We start from the raw sequence: 20,388 nt of genomic DNA, 5'->3' as shown, positions 1-20,388 counted from the left end.
AATACTTAGGAGTTACTATCCGGAGCGATCTGAAGTGGAATGATCACATAAAACAAATAGTGGGAAAAGCAGGCGCCAGGTTGAGATTCATAGGAAGAATTCTAAGAAAATGTGACTCATCGACGAAAGAAGTAGCTTACAAAACGCTTGTTCGTCCGATTCTTGAGTATTGCTCATCAGTATGGGACCCTTACCAGGTTGGATTAATAGAAGAGATAGACATGATCCAGCGAAAAGCAGCGCGATTCGTCATGGGGACATTTAGTCAGCGCGAGAGCGTTACGGAGATGCTGAACAAGCTCCAGTGGCGGACACTTCAAGAAAGGCGTTACGCAATACGGAGAGGTTTATTATCGAAATTACGAGAGAGCACATTCCGGGAAGAGATGGGCAACATATTACTACCGCCCACATATATCTCGCGTAATGATCACAACGAAAAGATCCGAGAAATTAGAGCAAATACGGAGACTTACAAGCAGTCGTTCTTCCCACGCACAATTCGTGAATGGAACAGGGAAGGGGGGATCAGATAGTGGTACAATAAGTACCCTCCGCCACACACCGTAAGGTGGCTCGCGGAGTATAGATGTAGATGTAGATGTAACCTGATATGAGTCCCTTACCCCACCCCCACTCCCCCTTCAGCAACTTATATCTGTAAGGGACTTATTTGTGAGCATTGTACCTCATTGATACTGCACTTCGTAAAATACTTCTCGATTAGTTAGATGGTGCCATACTGTAATACAACTAATGGTGGACAGCATGAAATTACCATATAGAGGAGGTGGAATAAGTCTGACACAATGCATGTACACGCATACCTTACAATGTATCATCCACTTGCTAACAGGTTCATTATTGTCTCAGCAATGCTGTACCAGATCTTACGCCATGTGTTTCTTGCTCGTTTCTGTCTGATGGCTTTTCCCATTTTCTACGTAAAATAACACAATTTCAAAGCAATGGAAATTTCACGAATAAAAATTACTCATTTTTTCAAAAATGATTATTAATAAACCAAAAATTTTAGCACTACTGCTATGATTAGTTGATATTTTGTACTTTTACCCAGTTGTTAGTAAAAAAAAGACACCTTTTGTAAGCGATACCAAACAAAAACTGACAAATATTCAGAGCTAAAATATTGGTATCGGTTTTAAGAGATAGGTTTTTCCCATTCCTAGATGGAGTCCCGTATTTAATATTTCCATAGACTGTGTGAATCTCGCCATAAGTCCGCAGCTTGTGGTCGTGCGGCAGCGTTCTCACTTCCCACGCCCGGGTTCCCGGGTTCGATTCCTGGCGGGGTCAGGGATTTTCTCTGCCTCGTGATGACTGGGTGTTGTGTGATGTCCTTAGGTTAGTTAGGTTTAAGTAGTTCTAAGTTCTAGGGGACTGATGACCATAGATGTTAAGTCCCATAGTGCTCAGAGCCATTTGAACCATATTTTGAATCTCGCCATAGCACGCCGCTGTGCGGTGGCTCGGGGCTGTTGTTGCTGAGACGATCCGATGCTGTCAGATACAACCAGCCGCCTCTCCACAGGTTGAAGGCTGATGAAGTACCACCGAGAACTTCGCAGCTCATGCAGGTATTTGCAACCGACAGCACTCAATACGCGTTAACTGCTAGAAACTGGCGGAAACATCCTGCGTATTTGATAAATGAGTGAAACAAAGAGAGAGAGAGAGTGGGGGGGGGGGGGGGAGAAAGAGAGGAGAGGAAGAGAAGAAGAGAAAGAGAAAGAAAGAGGAAGAGAGGAACCGAAGAAGAAGACTAAGAAGAAAGAGAGAGAGAGAGAGAGAGAGAGAGAGAGAGTAGTCGCTCTCTGTCTAGCTTCTGAGACAGTCAGTGGTCAAGATAACTCCCACCTCTGGCCACGATAAGACCAACAGACCGTATCCTGTTGATGGGTGAAGCTGCAGGGGGACACAGAATGCAGCCAGTCTTAAAAAAAAGCGATCTAAGAATATTTGTATTATACGAGAGTAAAAATGTTCAAATTTTGGTGAATTCCTATGGGACCAAACTGCTGAGGCCATCGGTCCCTAGACTTACACTCTACTTAAACTAACGTAAGCTAACAAGGGGAGGACGCCAATTGTGAAATTCAGATTCGATTCATATTGCGCATAATAAAAGCTCATGGCCAGAGGTGTAATGTGGCAAAGCACCAAGATGCACTTCTCAGCCTTTGTCGAGAAAATCGACAGTTAAAAGAAACCGTTGCGGTGAAATACTCTCTACGATTAATAACTTTCTACAGCGTCGTGGTGCAGCGGTAAGCGCTCGGGTTCGTAAACCGAAAGTCGCCGTATCGAATCTCGCGCCACGCAACCTTTTTTTTTAGTATTTGTTTTTTGTAATTCAAATATATATATATATATATATATATATATATATATATATATATATATATATATATATATATATATATATATATATATTTCCCGGCAATCAGTTGCAACAATTATGCATATAACAAGTTGTTGAAAGTCGTTTGTCGTGGAAAAACTGGCGACTTCGAACATCATTATGTTTTCCGTAAACAAAGTTGTATTTCACAAATGTTATGAATTGTCTTCATAATGTTAACCACGTATAGTTAACGGAAGACGTAGAAACGATATTCCGAAACGAATACGTATAGCGTAAGTCAAACGTTAGAATTGGAATAGAAACCCCACTAACACAAATTTGCTGTGGCAGGTATGAAATATGAACTCCGTTACTCGCTCGTTACACTTGAAGGACAGATGTTGAATGGGCCGAAACGAGCCGCCGCATAACTAGCGTAGTTGCCTGCTAACTTCGAAAGAAGGTAGATGCGGTCCCTAGCGCCACTTATAACATCGTCGAAAATCAGTGCGGACGGGAGAGCTTTGGTACATCCTGTTAAACAAACGGAAAAATGGAGGCGGTACAATTGGAGAGCGATCCGCCTTCACCAACATGCATAAGCAATTCATTAATAGTATAGTATTAACATAATGATATTTATATCTGCAAAACATAACTGCAATTGGGGAATGTTCACATATTATTTTCTTTCTTTTTTTTATAATTAGTTTTTTGTAATTCAAATATATATATAAAAATTGCATTCCGCGAGATTCGATCCGGCGACCTTTGGATTACGAACCCGAGCGCTGACCGCTGCGCCACGACGCTGGAGAAAATTATTAATCGTAGAGATATTTCACCTGAACGGCTTCTTTTAACTGTCGATTTTCTCGACAACGGCTGAGAAGTGCATCTTGGTGCTTTGCCACATTACACCTCTGGCCATGAGCTTTTATTATGCGCAGTATGAATCGAATCTGAATTTCACAATTGGCGGCCTCCCCTTGTAAGAACAATACACACACCCATGCCCAAGGGAGGACTCGAACCTCCGGCGGGAGGGGCCGTGCAATCCGTGGCATGGTGCCTCCCACCCTGCGCGGCACATGAGAATATTTCCAATAATAAGTCGTAATTAAAATCATGACATCACAAGGTGGCAACCGTCTATCAGTGTACCAGTCAAAAATGGTTCAAATGGCTCTGAGCACTATGGGACTCAACTGCTGAGGTCATTAGTCCCCTAGAACTTAGAACTAGTTAAACCTAACTAACCTAAGGACATCACAAACATCCATGCCCGAGGCAGGATTCGAACCTGCGACCGTAGCGGTCTTGCGGTTCCAGACTGCAGCGCCTTTAACCGCACGGCCACTTCGGCCGGCAGTGTACCAGTCCCTCATTATTTTCATAAAAAGTCATTCCACAATTACGAAACTGGTGGGTAGCTACGAATTGCACATGACATTGAAGAATGGCTATAGATTCTCCTCCAACGCTGAAGACGAATGTACAGCCCAATAAAAAAAAAGGACGCACCACGAAGAAATTACGACGGTCACTCCAAAAGAAATGCACACTATTTTTGTAAAAATACAGTTTTCATTCTGCATGTGTTTAAGTTTTACAGTGTGTAGATACATCCTTCGCACTTGTTTTCAAACTTAGTTCAACCTGTTCCCGTGAGTGGCGCCGTCACAGCATGTCTTCAAGATGGCTGCTACACTTGCCGTTCGTCAGAAGCAACGTGCTGTCATAGAATTTATGTGCTGTGGAAACGAGACAGTGGGAAAGCATCCACAAGAGGTTGTAAAAGGTGTATGGAGATGCTGCTGTCGATCGCAGTACAGTTAGTCGGTGGGCAAGCAGGTTACATGATGAAAGCGGGCAGGGCAATATTGAGGATTGTCCTCTCGGCGGTAGGCCTCGTACTGCACACACTCCAGACAATGTGCAGAGAGTTAACGAATTGGTGATTGCTGACAGACGCATCACAGTGAACGAATTGTCACGCTACATTGGGATAGGGGAAGGAAGTGTTTGCAGAATACTGAAAGTGTTGGCGTTAAAAAAGGTTTCTGCCAGGTGGGTTCCCAGGATGGTGACAGTGGCTCACAAAGAAACAAGACAAACGGTATGCAGCGAACTTTTGAAACAGTATGGGAATGGTGGAGATGAATTTCTTGGAATAACTGTGACAGGTGATGAAACATGGCTCCATCATTTTTCACCAGAGACGAAGAGGCAAGCAATGGAGTGGCATCATGCAAATTCACCCAATAAAAAAAAAATTCAAAACCACACCTTCTGCTGGAAAAGTTATTGCTACGGTGATTTTCGATTTTGAAGGACTCTTGCTTGTGGACATCAGCCAAGTGGACCCACCATAAATTCTGATGCATATGTCACGACACTGAAGAAACTTCAAGCTCGACTGAGTCGTGTTCGACCACATCGGCAAAAGTAGTATGTTTTGCTGTTGCACGACAATGCACGGCTACATGTCAGTCAAAAAACCATGGAAGCGGTCACAAAACTCGGATGGACAACACTGAAACACCCGCCTTACAGTCCTGACCTGGCTCCGTGTGACTGTCATCTCTTTGGGAAACTGAAAGACTGTCTCCGTGGAACAAGGTTTGAAGATGATGACTCCCTTGTGCACGCTGCCAAACTGTGGCTCCAACGGGTTGGTCCAGAATTTTACTGTGCGGGTATACAGGCGCTGGTTCCAAGATGGCGTAAGGCAGTTGAGAGGGATGGAAATTGTGTGGAGAAATGAAAATATTGTTCCTAAAGGATGTATCTACACACTGTAAAACATGTAGAATAAAAGATGGATTAAAAAAAATAGTGTGCATTTCTTTTGGAGTGACCCTCGTATCTGAATGGGACGGAAATCTGTAGGCAAGCAAATGATGCGATTCCGGAAAAATTGGATGATTTATTCAAGAGAGAGAGCTTCACCATCCGAGCAAGTAAATAATGCGTTGGTCCATCTCTGGCCCTTATGAAAGCAGCTATGCTGCTTGGCATTGATTGATAGAGCTGTTGGATGCCCTCCCGAGAGATATCGCGCCAAATTCTGTCCAATTGGCGCGTTAGATCGTTACAAGCCTGAGATGGTTGGAGGGTATTGCCTATAATAATCCAAACGTTCTCAGTTGGGAAGCGATCTGGCGACCTTGCTGACCAAGGTAGTGTTTGCCAAGCACAAAGAGAAGCAGTAGAAACTGTTGCCGTGTGCGGGCGGGCATTATCTTGCCATGAAGGGCAACAAAAAGGAGAGAGGAGTATTGTTGACGTACCGCCATGCTGTAAAGGTGCAGCTGAAGACAGCCAGAGGGGTCCTGCTACGAAACGAAATAGCAGCCCAGACTATAACTCCTGGTTGTCGGGCCGAGTGGAAGGTTGGTGGTATCCCACTGGTGTCCAGGGCGTCTCCAGACACGTCTTCACTGGTCATCAGGACTCATTAGAAGAAGGACTCATCACTGAAGTCAGTCTTAATCCAGTCGATGAGATTCTAGGCCGACGACGTGTCTGGAGGCGCCCCAAATAGTGGTGGGATACCAACGTCATTGTATGGATTAACGTTCCTAAAGTGATGACGAACAGTTACTTTCTGACATCGACTGGTCCTTACTAACAGATTTCTCGCCATACTGGGAACATACTGGTCACTGGCCTATGCAACAAGAATTGCAGCAAATACTTTATTTAAAATAAATATCATCTTCTCGAAAACGAAAGATGAAAAAAATTTTCAAGTAGCTAGATGCGAACCCACGACCTTTCACAAGGCTGTCGACTACGCTACGGTTTTAACACGCTAAAGCGCCTGAGTTATATGGTATACATTCTATAACGGCTGTATCTGCAAATGTTATTATTCGGTATTTAGCTATGACAAACTGTACCAAAAAGATGGGCTTTTGATATATCATCAACGTGACACAGAATTGAAACGCCATACTTTCATAGCACCCTTGTTATAATAGTAAAATCATGAATATGGGAAGCTTTTAACTACCGGTATGTAGTTTCATTTTATTATAACAAATCGCACCTAAAACGATGCGTTTTCGAGACCTCCTAAATGTTCTGATGGCTTGAAACAGCCTGTATTCATATCACCTACTCTATAATAAAAAACCAAATACGGAGTTATTTGTAAACAATATGGCGTCTTCTAAGCTATGCTAGTGACATAAAATCGATGCTGCGTCTAATTGGCCACATTCCTCTTGACGCGACGGAAGTCTAACAGCCAGATTCTTCATCCCAGGCTTCACATGTTGTTGTTGTTGTGGTCTTCAGTCCTGAGACTGGTTTGATGCAGCTCTCCATGCTACTCTATCCTGTGCAAGCTTCTTCATCTCCCAGTACCTACTGCAACCTACATCCTTCTGAATCTGCTTAGTGTATTGATCTCTTGGTCTCCCTCTACGATTTTTACCCTCCACGCTGCCCTCCAATGCTAAATTTGTGATCCCTTGATGCCTCAAAACATGTCCTACCAACCGATCCTTTCTTCTAGTCAAGTTGTGCCACAAACTTCTCTTCTCTCCAATCCTATTCAATACCTCCTCATTAGTTACGTGATCTACCCACCTTATCTTCAGCATTCTTCTGTAGCACCACATTTCGAAAGCTTCTATTCTCTTCTTGTCCAAACTAGTTATCGTCCATGTCTCACTTCCATACATGGCTACACTCCATACAAATACTTTCAGAAACGACTTCCTGACACCTAAATCTATACTCGATGTTAACAAATTTCTCTTCTTGAGAAACGCTTTCCTTGCCATTGCCAGTCTACATTTTATATCCTCTCTACTTCTACCATCATCGGTTATTTTACTCCCTAAATAGCAAAACTCCTTTACTACTTTAAGTGTCTCATTTCCTAATCTAATTCCCTCAGCATCACCCGACTTAATTTGACTACATTCCATTATCCTCGTTTTGCTTTTGTTGATGTTCATCTTATATCCTCCTTTCAAGACACTGTCCATTCCGTTCAACTGCTCTTCCAAGTCCTTTGCTGTCTCTGACAGAATTACAATGTCATCGGCGAACCTCAAAGTTTTTACTTCTTCTCCATGAATTTTAATACCTACTCCGAATTTTTCTTTTGTTTCCTTTACTGCTTGCTCAATATACAGATTGAATAACATCGGGGAGAGGCTACAACCTTGTCTCACTCCTTTCCCAACCACAGCTTCCCTTTCATGCCCCTCGACTCTTATAACTGCCATCTGGTTTCTGTACAAATTGTAAATAGCCTTTCGCTCCCTGTATTTTACCCCTGCCACCTTCAGAATTTGAAAGAGAGTATTCCAGTCAACATTGTCAAAAGCTTTCTCTAAGTCTACAAATGCTAGAAACGTAGGTTTGCCTTTTCTTAATCTTTCTTCCAAGATAAGTCGTAAGGTCAGTATTGCCTCACGTGTTCCAACATTCCTACGGAATCCAAACTGATCTTCCCCGAGGTCAGCTTCTACCAGTTTTTCCATTCGTCTGTAAAGAATTCGCGTTAGTATTTTGCAGCTGTGACTTATTAAACTGATAGTTCGGTAATTTTCACATTTGTCAACACCTGCTTTCTTTGGGATTGGAATTATTATATTCTTCTTGAAGTCTGAGGGTATTTCGCCTGTCTCATACATCGTGCTCACCAGATGGTAGAGTTTTGTCATGACTGGCTCTCCCGAGGCCCTCAGTAGTTCTAGTGGAATGTTGTCTACTCCCGGGGCCTTGTTTCGACTCAGGTCTTTCAGTGCTCTGTCAAACTCTTCACGCAGTATCTTATCTCCCATTTCGTCTTCATCTACATCCTCTTCCATTTCCATAATATTGTCCTCAAGTACATCTCCCTTGTATAAACCCTCTATATACTCCTTCCACCTTTCTGCCTTCCCTTCTTTGCTTAGAACTGGGTTTCCATCTGAGCTCTTGATATTCATACATGTGGTTCTCTTCTCTCCAAAGGTCTCTTTAATTTTCCTGTAGGCAGTATCTATCTTACCCCTAGTGATACAAGCCTCTACATCCTTACATTTGTCCTTTAGCCATCCCTGCTTAGCCATTTTGCACTTCCTGTCGATCTCATTTTTGAGACGTTTGTATTCCTTTTTGCCTGCTTCATTTACTGCATTTTTATATTTTCTCCTTTCATCAATTAAATTCAATATTTCTTCTGTTACCCAAGGATTTCTATTAGCCCTCGTCTTTTTACCTACTTGATCGTCTGCTGCCTTCACCACTTCATCCCTCAGAGCTACGTACGTTTTCACGTCCTGTGAGATGGTTCAAATGGCTCTGAACACTATGGCACTTAACTTCTGAGGTCATCAGAACTACTTAAACCTAACTAACTTAAGGCCATCACACACATCCATTCCCGAGGCATGATTCGAACCTGCGACCGTAGCGGTTGCACGGTTCCAGACTGTAGCGGCCAGAACCGCTCGGCCAACCCGGCTGGCTGTCCTGTGAGAGTACGGCTTTAGTGAAAACGGTACGAAAACAGGGAAGCAGTTCATGAGATGAGCCTGAAAATACGGACAGAAACCGCGTCTGTGGACTTCAACTTCTAATATGTATTGAAGAAGGCCGGCCGGAGTGGCTGTGCGGTTATAGGCGCTACAGTCTGGAGCCGAGCGATCGCTACGGTCGCAGGTTCGAATCCTGCCTCGGCCATGGATGTGTGTGATGTCCTTAGGTTAGTTAGGTTTAATTAGTTCTAAGTTCTAGGCGACTGATGACCTCAGAAGTTAAGTCGCATAGTCCTCAGAGCCAACAGAAAACGACAATAGGTCGGACGAGAGTGACAATGGTGTCTCGGAGCGAGCGGAGAACTGCCGCAGGTAGCAGCCAAGATGAAACGAACGCTCTCGATCATGCAGCAACAGGGCACGCTGCGAGAGACGCCGTAATAATGAAAGTGAAGACAACTGACGCGATGGCAGCCACCCGCATCGTCCTGCAAATGGACGGTGGGGCAGCGGCGCAAAAACAGATAAACGCAGAGGAAGAATGTATAATCTGCATGGATAGTTTCAAGGAGATGAAATTCACTGCTAGATGGTGGTGGCAGATGCTTCGACTTTGTCTGCTATCGCCCCTATTGCAAATACTGGTAAGACTGGAGGGAAGTCTCCAGAGGATAAAATGGTGGTGCCAGTCATAGAGCTATTGTTGTTCCGCAAATCTCGCATTGTTCTGTGTAACGCTCCTACAGATATTTTATGAGACATTGGAACCTCATCCCAAATAATGAACGTGCAGTCTTGGATCAGTTTACCAGTACTGTACTACTTTGCTCTGAAATGTTACAGACGCTGAAGGAGACGTCAGCATAAAATTTCAGGTGAAGATTGAACGTAGAATGAACAGTTCATAAAGGAACTGTGATACTTGCTCCTGCCCGGCAGCCTCATCCAGCGGCTAAGTCCCGTTCAAGGTCACCCACCTAGCGTGCAACCAAGAGCGGCACGGCCACTAAAACAAAATGTGAATACATTTTTTGAATAAAAAAAATGGAGGAAGATGAGGAAAAGAGATAAGGAAAGGAGAGAATACACTTTATTGTCTATAATAAATCATACAATCACCGATTGCCACTAGATGGCGGAGACATCGTTTTCACAGCGGCAGGGGACTTTTAATTCACCGTGGTTCAGTCAGTTAGCACGAAATATTGGTAAATTATATGCACAAACCTTCCTCGTAAATCAGTGTACCTATTAGGAAAACAGCGTCAAAAGTCCCACATTACTTTCGTAAACTGGACCGAACATGTATGCAGCAGCGATCAAGGGACTTCAGCTTATGTATGTAGCGGTAGACGAAGAAGAATAAGAAGACAGATAAATGTAGAAGACGTTACTCCTACTGACATTGTGCGATTGCGCTGAAATGGTAATCATTCACCCAGGCATTTAGTAATGACAGTTTGACATTTGTTGCATGCCACCTTTATGGTACAGCATTTTTAATTGCGAACAATGCATGTGACGTAACACCCGTTGCCGCTCACCTCTGGGCAGCGCTATCCCGTAGCCTTTGGAGTCGAGCAGTCCGCCAATTTTGCGCAGGTCGCAGTTGAGCGCTGTCTGGTACTCGATGCTGGTGGACTCCATGAAGAAGGCGTAGTTGCCCTTTTCTTTCTTCACTCGCTCCACGCCCTCCTGGTTGTCCGCGGTGAACACGTCGGGTCGCGCTTGCTTCATCACTAGCCACATCCGCTGGTACAGGGAATCGTTGGAATTCTGCGAAAAAGGGGTTTCTTTACAATGCTCGAATGGTAATTACTGCCTTACACACAAGATTCTTGCCATATACTATTACAGAATAAATACCAAAAACAGACACAGATGAAAAGTGTGAGGCGCGTTCAATAAGTAATGCAACAATTTTTTGTTCTCGGCCAGTTACGATAAAAAATGCGGAATTTGTTGTGGGACATCGTGGAATATTCCCGTTTCAGCTCCTAAAGTTTCATGAAGATCCGATAGGTGACAGCGCTATACGTAGCCTTCAAACTGGCATCTGTACGTACCGAGCAGTGCGCTGCCATAAAGTTTCTTTTAGCGGCAAACCAGAGCATCGCAGAGATTCATAGGTGTTTGCAGGATGTGTACGGAGACCCGATAGTGAACAAAAGCACGATGAGTCGCTGCGCGAGGCGTCTGTCATCATTGCAACGAGATTCCACAAACCTGTCCAGTCTGCTGTATGCCGGTCGGCCGCACACAGTTGTGATTCCTGCAATATTGAACGTGCGGACACTCTCATTCTAAAGTGATCGACGGATCACAATCAAACGCCTCGCTGAACAACTGGAGGTCTCTGTTGGTAGTGGCGACAAACTCTTCCACCAGTTGGGATACTCAAAGGCGTGTGCGTGCTGGGTTCCTCGCTGCCTAGCACAAGACCATAAGAAGCAACGAGTTTGGTCCAATGAGGGATACACTCCATGGAAGCAGTACGTGGTTAATGGAAAGGTTACTGATGCAGCAAGAGATTGGTTCCGACGTCGATCAGCAGAGTGGTACAACGCGGGCGAAAAGGCCCTCCCTACGGTGGGGTAAGGTTGTAGTGTTGAAAAATTGGATTTTGTAGCCAAAAGAACGTGAAATATTATGGTGTGTTGGAATCCTAGATAAAACCAGCCCGCTTTCAGAAAAAGCCCTTCGTACATGATAATGGAATCAAAAACATTCCCATAAACACGGGTTCGCTAAACCAGCTGTTTGTGAGATAATTGCGAATTTGTGATTACGAGCACCCACTGACTTCAGTACGGAATATTGTCCTAGTTAGTACAAGTGTATTGGAAGTGACATATCTGTCTTGGCCTGTATTGGCGAGTTAGCTGTCATGTTACATCAGCACCATCATACGTGTATCGTATTTTCCAACGTCACGCAAGGTTCAAAAATGGCTCAAAGCACTATGGGACTTAACATCTGAGGTCATCAGTCCCCTAGACTTAGAACTATTTAAACCTAAGGACATCACACACATCCGTGTCTGAGGCAGGATTCGAATCTGCGACTGTAGAAACAGTGCGGTTCCGGGCTGAAGCGCCAGGGGAACGTCATCCAACAATTGTGAAAGTCTTCACTGCAGAAATGGAAAGTATTCTTGTCCATCAAGTTTTCTAGGATAACGTGTGGCCCAATGAGACGGTAACTAGCATAGTGGGTGGGTGCCAGGAGGTGCCGTATTAAAACTCGTCTGAGCTTTTCGAATGATTTATTTGCTTCCACTACAGTGCTTCATTCACCTCGGTCCACGCCACAGGCCCTGCATTGCTGAGGAAGTACCCCCAGCGGCCTGTGCAACGCAACGCTGTGTTGTGCCGGCCTTGTTCGCCAGCTGTAGAGTTCTCATTACATCAGGATGGTGGCCACCGTCCCATTTGTCTCCGCACTGCTCCGCCGGGAGCCGCAGGCCGGCCCCGCTGCTGCTTCTTCCTCGGCTGACGTAGCTGGGAACGCGGCGGCAACGACCGACCCCGTTCCGGCATCCGAACCTGTCGCCCTTGACTTGTTAATCTCCGGCGTGTGTCGGGAGACGAGGAGACTACCCACGGTAGCGACCCGAAGAGTGGCCCTGGCTGGCTGCGGACCCTGAGTCGGCCTCAGAGGGTCGAACCAACGACTCGTCGTAGACTGGGACGCTATCACCCCATCTGCTCTGCATGCAGCCTGGCGATGTGACACGCCTCGCCATCCAGGAGAGATGCCACACTTGAATGAATCTCGTTAGAAAACAACACCCATTTATACTCGGCTGCGCACCTCTGTTTTGCTAACGCAGCGTTCCGAGTCACGTACACCCCACATCCCGGTTGCGCCAGTGGGCTCCTTCTTCCTGTGGCTTGCGACATGCGAACCGCTGCATTTACTCTTTTCAGCGATTTGACGGCCCTGTGGCCTCCATTCCACTTCGCAACCGCTGGTCAGCGGAACTTACTGCAATCCGGCCCGCACCTAGCTGTAACTTGTGCTCAGAATATCGCACAGAACTAACTTTCCCTATCTTAAACAGTGGTGCCGCTACACCGGACATTCAGTGTTGTTATGTGACTCACGAACAGCAATTGGGTTTAAACCAGATTTGAGCGCTGTTAGATGGGCACGTAATCGTAATGTTTACATTAGAAATACTGTTGTACCAAATTATATACTGAAGCCAGTGGCGGCTCGTAATCACACAATTGCAATTGTCTTGTAAATGGCTCGTTTGCTATAATACACTGAAAGCCGTGTCTCTTTTCGCTATTAATTATTATACATCCTACGTACAGTGATAAGCGCGCGACTTATCAGAAACTGAACAGGTGGAGTCTTGGGGAAGAGAAGCCGCACTGCTGCTATCTTTCTACCAGGGCCAGGCAGGGCAGGAAAAAGGAAGGCGCCAGGTTAACTGATTCTTTCTTTCTGATTAAAAGTGATAGAAACTCTGTTCTTCTGCATGAGAACGGCTTACTCTGCAGACACAAGAGAGAACCGACAAATGAGCAATATTATCTATCCTATACCTACATCAATAATCAGCAGGCCAACTGACGGCGAGTGGCGGAGGGTACTTCTGGTACCACTAACTGATCCCCCCTTCCTTATTCCATTCGCGAATGGCACGTGAGAAGAATGATAGTCGGTTAGCCTCTATATTTCCTCTAATTTCGTGAATTTTCTCGTTGTGGTCATTTCACGAGGCGTATGTAAAAGTAATATGATGTCCGAATCTTCCCCGAAAGTACTCTCTCGAAATTTTAATAGTGGACCTGTCCGCGGTGCACAACGCCTCTCTTCCAGTGTCTACAACTGGAGTTTTTTGAGCAAGTCTGTAAAGCTCTGGCGCCGATTAAACAATCCGATGACGATACGCGCCGTGCTTCGTTGGACCTTCTTTATCTTTTTATCAGTCTCCTACCTCGTAACGGTCCCAGATTAGCGAACAGTACTCAAGAATAGGTCGAGCAAGCGCCCTGCAAGCCACTTCTATCGTGCATGAATGACATTTGCTGAAGATCCTTCCTGTGAATCTCGGCCTATCTACTTTTCCTGCTATTTGTTTTCTGTAGTCGTCGCTCTGGATAGGATCCTCTGCAAGCCTCTTCGTTCCTGAATAACTGTTGCAATCTACATCAACTTCAACTTGCTTATTGTAGGCAAACCTCAGTCCCCCTTTGCAGTTTTAACCTCCACACTGTCCTCTATTACTGAATTAATTATCCATTGATGCATTAGGATGTGTCTTATTGACGTGTCCCATCTTAGTCAAGTTGTACAGTTTCCCCTAAGGCGATCCAGTACCTACTTGTTAGTTATTTGATCTATCCATCTAATCTTAAGCATTCTTCTACAGCACCACATTTCAAAAGCTTATGTACTTTCAGATAAATACTTTCAGGAAAGACTTACTAACATTTATATTTGCATTAGATGTTAAATATCTACCTTTATCGGAAACGCTGTTCTTGTTTTTGCAAGTCTGCATGTTGTATCTTCTTTGCTTCTGCCATTATCTGCTATTTTTCTCTGCAAGTTGCAATACTACTTCCAATATTTCATCTCCTAATCCCAGTTCGTCGGCATCACCAGAGGTATTTCGACTACTTTCCACTACCCTTGTCTCACTTTTGTTGAGGTACATCGTATAACTTCTTTTCAGCACACTATCCATTTCGTTTAACTGATCTTCCAGATCCGTTGCTTCTCTTCTCTCTTAAATTTTTTACTTCCCTTTCGAAATTTCCCTTTGATTTACTTTGATGCTTCCTGAGTGTACACATTACCAGCTCCAGATCTACGATATTTCCGAACCAGAGCAAAAAAACTAAATAATGGCGCTCCCCGCCCCACCCCGCCCCGCCCCTCCAACGTTTGAGATAAGACGTCAAAGATTTAAAAAAAATGATTTTTCAAAAATATGTTCACTTTGTAGCACACGTCTTTCTGAAGAGTTTGACATATAAAAAATATATGTTCTAGAAAATGTAAGACATGTTATTTGGTCTAAGTGTGACAAAGTGCAGTGCCACATCTCTTCCCACAGCATTCTTCTATCGCTCGTCACTGTATTTCGCTCTTTGAAATTCAACCATCTATATTTTTTAATGGAAGCCATCAAACCTCTATTCAGGACAGTGGAAATTAAAATGTCGTGTGGCGCCTCTCCTGCTCCCACTCGGCAGGTTAGACATTCTATCACCCTTAAAAAAATCTCACAAAAATACGGGGTGGGATTATTTGTAATCCGGATAATAAGAACTCTTCAGAAAATTTTCTCTATTGTGTAACATAAAATACAGCAAACATAAAACCAGTAAAGAAAAGAAACAAACACGACAGTACACATTTCTTCAATCTTAAGGTCCCAGCATTTTTTACTCTCTAATCTTGCTACAGCGTTACACGGCATGCTTTCCTTTTTGCGAAAGAATCTATTACCTCATCAGAGACTGTCAAACGTTTCACCAGTTGCGACATAGTAGCGAATATGAACAGTGATCCAATACTGTCAAATGTTTTTTTATTCCAGGCTTTGATCACAATATAAAGTTATATCGTGATCAACGTTGTCAAACGTTTTGCTACATGAAAAATCAAAACGTCGCTGTCTAATACTGAATAAGGTGTTAATATGGATATTATCTAATACTGGTCTGGTTCCGCGATTTGATTTCGTTTATTTTGTCACTGTCTGCTAGATAAAACGAAATAGGTGTTTCTATAATACTGCAGCAATTGTAACGCACGACAAATAAGTGAGAATGTTTTGGCACAAAGGCTCATTTTTATCTACCTCATTTACATAAATAACAAGACGGAATATGATTCACGACGTACCGATATCAAACGTCTGTTAGGCCTACTACAATCAAAAAGTTTTATGTTAGGAAATAGTTTCACATTTCATTCATATGCTCCAGTTTGTCAAGAGATCGAAAAGCAGTTGTACGAAATTTTTATATAAATTTGGAATCGTCATAATCTTCCACATAATTTGTGTGACGACTCCGTTTCTTTTCCTTCTTCGTTCTAACAAACGATCATATCGTCACTAATTTGTAACTATGCCTGCCATTGTCAAAACGTAATCTCGAGTTAACTTCACTAAAACCTGCCAGAATCACCGGTTGAGTTATCCTGCGTTTATTCTCCGGTTAGGTGTTATTACGTGTTCGTACAACGCGTTTTCCGCGCTATTCCGAGAATAAAACTTGGCGGCTTCTAACCGGGAATGTATAAGTGGTCCTAATTAGTGTAGCGAGCTGCCAAAAATTTTCTGTCAATTTCTTCTTGGATACACCGAGAAGATAATATATAATCTTTCTTACCTGGTATTCCTGTTAGTCGTTTATTTGCACTATGATAGTCAGAATCTAATACACACATCAAAAGAAAGTTTTGCATCACCTCAGTTCCGAGAGTTCCGGAACCTGTACAGAAAACTGGAACAGATCAACATAAACATCATTTCCGCCCTTTTTATTGCTCACTGAAAACCACACATTGCATGTTGTACCACCATAAAGCGAGACTTCCAGAGGTGGTGGTCCAGATTGCTGTACATGCCGGTACCTCTAATACCTCTTGCATTGATGCATGCATGTATTCGTCGTGGCTTACTATCCACAAATTAATTAAGACACTGTTGGTCCAGATTGTCCCACTCCTCAATGGCGATATGGCTTAGATCCCTCAGAGTGGTTGGTGAGTCACGTCGTCCATAAACAGCCCTTTTCAATCTATCGCAGGCATATTCGATAGGGTTCATGTCTGGAGAACATGCTGGCCACTCTAGTCGAGCGATGTCGTTATCCTGAAGGAAGTCATTCACAAGATGTGCACGATGGGGGCGCGATTTGTCGTCCATGAAGACGAATGCTTCGCCAATATGCTGCCAATATGGTTGCACTATCGGTCGGAAGAAGGCATTCACGTATCGTACAGCCGTTACGGAGCCTTCCATGACCACCAGCGTCGTACGTCGGTCCCACATAATGCCACCCAAAACATCAGGGAACCTCCACCTTGCTGCACTCGCTGGACAGTGTGTCTAAGGCATTCAGCCTGACCGGGTTGCCCCCAAACACGTCTCCGATGATTGTCTGGTTGAAGGCATGTGCGACGCTCATCGGTGAAGAGAACATGATACCAATTCTGAGCGGTCCATTCGGCATGCTGTTGGGCCCGTCTGTACCGCGCTGCATTGTGTCGTGGTTGCCAAGATAGACCTCACCATGGACGTCGGGAGTGAAGTTGCGCATCATGCAACCTATTGCGCACAGTTTGAGTCGTAACATGACGTCCTGTGGCTGCACGAAAAGCATTATTCAACATTGTGGCGTTGCTGTCAGGGTTCCTCCGAGCCGTAATCCTTAGGTACCGGTCATGCGCTGTAGTAGTAGCCTTTGGGCGGCCTGAGCGAGGCATGTAATCGACAGTTTTTGTCTCTCTGTATCTCCTCCATGTCCGAACAACATCGCTTTGGTTCTCTCCGAGACGCCTGGACACTTTCCTCGTTGAGAGTCCTTCCTGGCACAAAGTAACAATGCCTACGCGATCGAACCGCGGTATTGACCGTCTAGGCATGGTTGAACTACAGACGACACGAGCCGTGTACCTCCTTCCTGGTGGAATGACTGGAACTGCTCGGCTTTCGGACCCCCTCCGTCTAATGGGCACTGCTCATGCATGGTGGTTTTCGTCTTTGCGTGGGTTGAGTGACACCTCTGAACAATCAAAGGGACTGTGTCTGTGATACAGTATCCACAGTTAATGTCTATCTTCTGGTGTTGTGGGAGCTGGGGTGATGCAAAACTTTTTTTGATGTATGTTTTTCAAGCAGTACAAGGAGAAGAATATTGCACAAAGTCAACAGTTTTCGTTGCAATAAACTCATTTTACATGGTGGTCCACGTTCACATTTTCGCGGAATTTCTCTAACTGTAGTTTCCACTTCAACCATGTAAAAGAATATTTCGACATTGCAGACTGACATCTGACTCACAGAGGCCTTACACTTGTATTGTATTGTATGGAACTGGGGACGATGAGGTTTCTTCCACGCCGTAGCCCGCAGTGGTTCACAGCCCCACAACATCCTACAGCAGTCCACTCACTCCACCGCTGCCCCACACCGAATCCAGGGTTATTGTGCGGTTCGGTCCCCAGTGGAGCCCTCCCCCCCCCCCCCCCCCCCCCACCCCCACCCGGGACCGTCTCACACTAGACAACTAGACGAGTGTAACTCCAATGTGTGCGTGGTTGACTAATAATTAACTATGGTGTAAGCGTACGTGGAGAAAGTATTTGCGCAGCAATCGCCGACATAGTGTAACTGTGGCAGAATAAGGGGAACCAGCCCGCACTCGCCGAGACATATGGAAAACCGCCCTAAAACCCATCTACAGACTGGACCTCGACACTAATCTGCTGCCCTGGGCCGGCACGCCTTCCCTCCCGAAAACACTGCGTTAGACCGCACGGCTAGCAGGGCTGGCGACTTTACATTTAGTCGCCAACCACAAATTCTAACTCTGTGAAACGCCAGTTTCAGTAAACTGACGTGGCGAACACTGTTTACCATTGCTCTTTCTCACCGGAAAATACGCCATTGACTTACTGGGCTCTATAACTATACTGCAACAGTAATTTAGTGTGTTAGCAATGCATACGAATTGCAGAATTATAAGTGTATTCCTAAGCTAAACTGGCGCTGCATAATTTCAGGCCCCAGGTACTGTAACGTCATACCGATATCAATAGTGTAAGCGTACTGCCAACTTCGTTGTTCATTTGATTTGATTTTGTAATCATTGAAATAGTTCACATGACCTCCCAACATGAGAGGTTTAATTTTGTTCCTCCATTCCTTCCGGGAAATAAGTTTTTTCCCAAGCAAGCTTTTTTCCTTCTCGAAATGCGGCAAAATGCAGCCAGTAATTGCTTCACTAACAGCTATTTAGTGCTGTTCAGATTCCTTTTAACCTAGGCGTAGGTGAAGGAATTTAGTTTAATCTTAAAACATCTTAAGCAGCAACGTTCACAATTTCACAGAATAAATAAAGCTTATTATCTAGGTAGTCTTCACAGTCTGGGACAAGTCGGCCTCTTTATCTCATAGCACTGGATTATAGTTTGACTACAACGTATCACACGTTGTGTTCCTGTAGATGTGTAAATAATTAGTTGAAACAGAGTTTAAAGTGTGAGAGTATGGTACTGTTAAAAATAAGAAACAATTATCAACAGAAGGTTGCATTCATCCTCAAACTGATGTGCATTTAGAATGGGGAAATCAGGGGAGACCGATTGTCCTCGCCTTACTCCGGTCAGCATTGGAGCCATATATACAAATTTTTACAGTACTATGAATAACTTGAACGTTACAATTGACGTTGTCCTCCTGAACTAACAATTATTTGTTTACAACGAACTGAAATTTGTAAAAGCCGATAAAAAGAGGTTACAAACTCAATGCTTTACCAACTTCACAATCCTCCCACATGTATGAAGCGCTGTTACAGACTTCTGTGGAGTGTGTAAGGTAAAACAGCTGAAAAAAAAGACAGCTGGAGCAACATGAGCTGCATCAGAAAGTGAATCTAACTTTTATCTTTAGTCTCTGAAAACGATGTCATTATTATTACTAGGTATGATGTTTAGAGACAAAATACATTTCGCGATACTCTAAGCAATATACACAAGGAACTAATTTATTAAATATTTTTTCAAACATGTAATCGGGAATAAATTTGACTTGTGAGGCGAAGGAAGTACTCTAAACTTTGCTTCGCAGTTCGTTTCCTCCTGGCTTGTCAGCAGGTCCTTACTTGAGAAATGTCACAGCTCAAAGAATTTGATAAACGTCACATTCTTGCCCTTTGTGAAGATGGATACTGTGTCAGCCCATCTCCCGTGCCCTTGGATACAAAAGATCTGCCGGCCTCAGTGGACGAGCGGTTCTAGGCTCTTCAGTCTGGAACCGCGCGACCGCTACGGTCGCAAGTTCGAACTCTGCCTCGGACATGGATGTGTGTCATGTCGTTAGGTTAGCTAGGTTTAAGTAGTTCTAAGTTCTAGGGGACTGATGACCTCAGATGTTAAGTCCCATAGTGCTCAGAGCCATTTGAACAAAAGATCTGCGACACATCTCTAGGTGAAGAAGATGGTAGAAGAGGGCCACGTCAACCGTCATCGTTGCCCTGGGCGTCCACGGACAGACACGGAGGGCCAAGACAATAATATACCCCACTTCTGTGATGAAGACCCTTTCACGACTTGAACAGAAAATAGGAACATCCTCCAGATAAGTGTGAGCAGGTCGACCATTCGTCACTGTCTCAACGAGAAAGAAGGTATGGATGAAAATTAATGATTAAGGAAATGTTCAAGAAGCAACATGATTCTGCCAGATTAAACTTCACACTGGCGTACTGAAGGAAAAAAATCTTTCGAACAGGGAGCAAGTTATATTTACGGTGGAGAAGGTGTTTTCAACTGTACCAG

The 20,388-nt window shown here is 44.2% G+C and overlaps 1 protein-coding gene across 2 annotated transcripts in view; it reads right to left on the bottom strand.

Moving 5' to 3' along the window:
• The window catches only part of LOC126236825 (glutamate receptor ionotropic, kainate 2-like), a 320,846-nt gene that overhangs the window by 52,745 nt on the left and 247,713 nt on the right, over window positions 1-20,388 (bottom strand). For both annotated transcript variants that reach the window (XM_049946425.1, XM_049946426.1), the window contains one exon: window positions 10,395-10,626. In XM_049946425.1, the coding sequence (XP_049802382.1) occupies window positions 10,395-10,626 (232 nt within the window). The remainder of the gene's footprint in view (window positions 1-10,394; window positions 10,627-20,388) is intronic.

The sequence above is a fragment of the Schistocerca nitens genome, chromosome 2, assembly GCF_023898315.1.
Source record: "Schistocerca nitens isolate TAMUIC-IGC-003100 chromosome 2, iqSchNite1.1, whole genome shotgun sequence".
Classification (NCBI taxonomy): domain Eukaryota; kingdom Metazoa; phylum Arthropoda; class Insecta; order Orthoptera; family Acrididae; genus Schistocerca; species Schistocerca nitens.
Note: the sequence above shows the minus strand (reverse complement) of the source record. Positions and strands in the feature narration are given on the sequence as shown.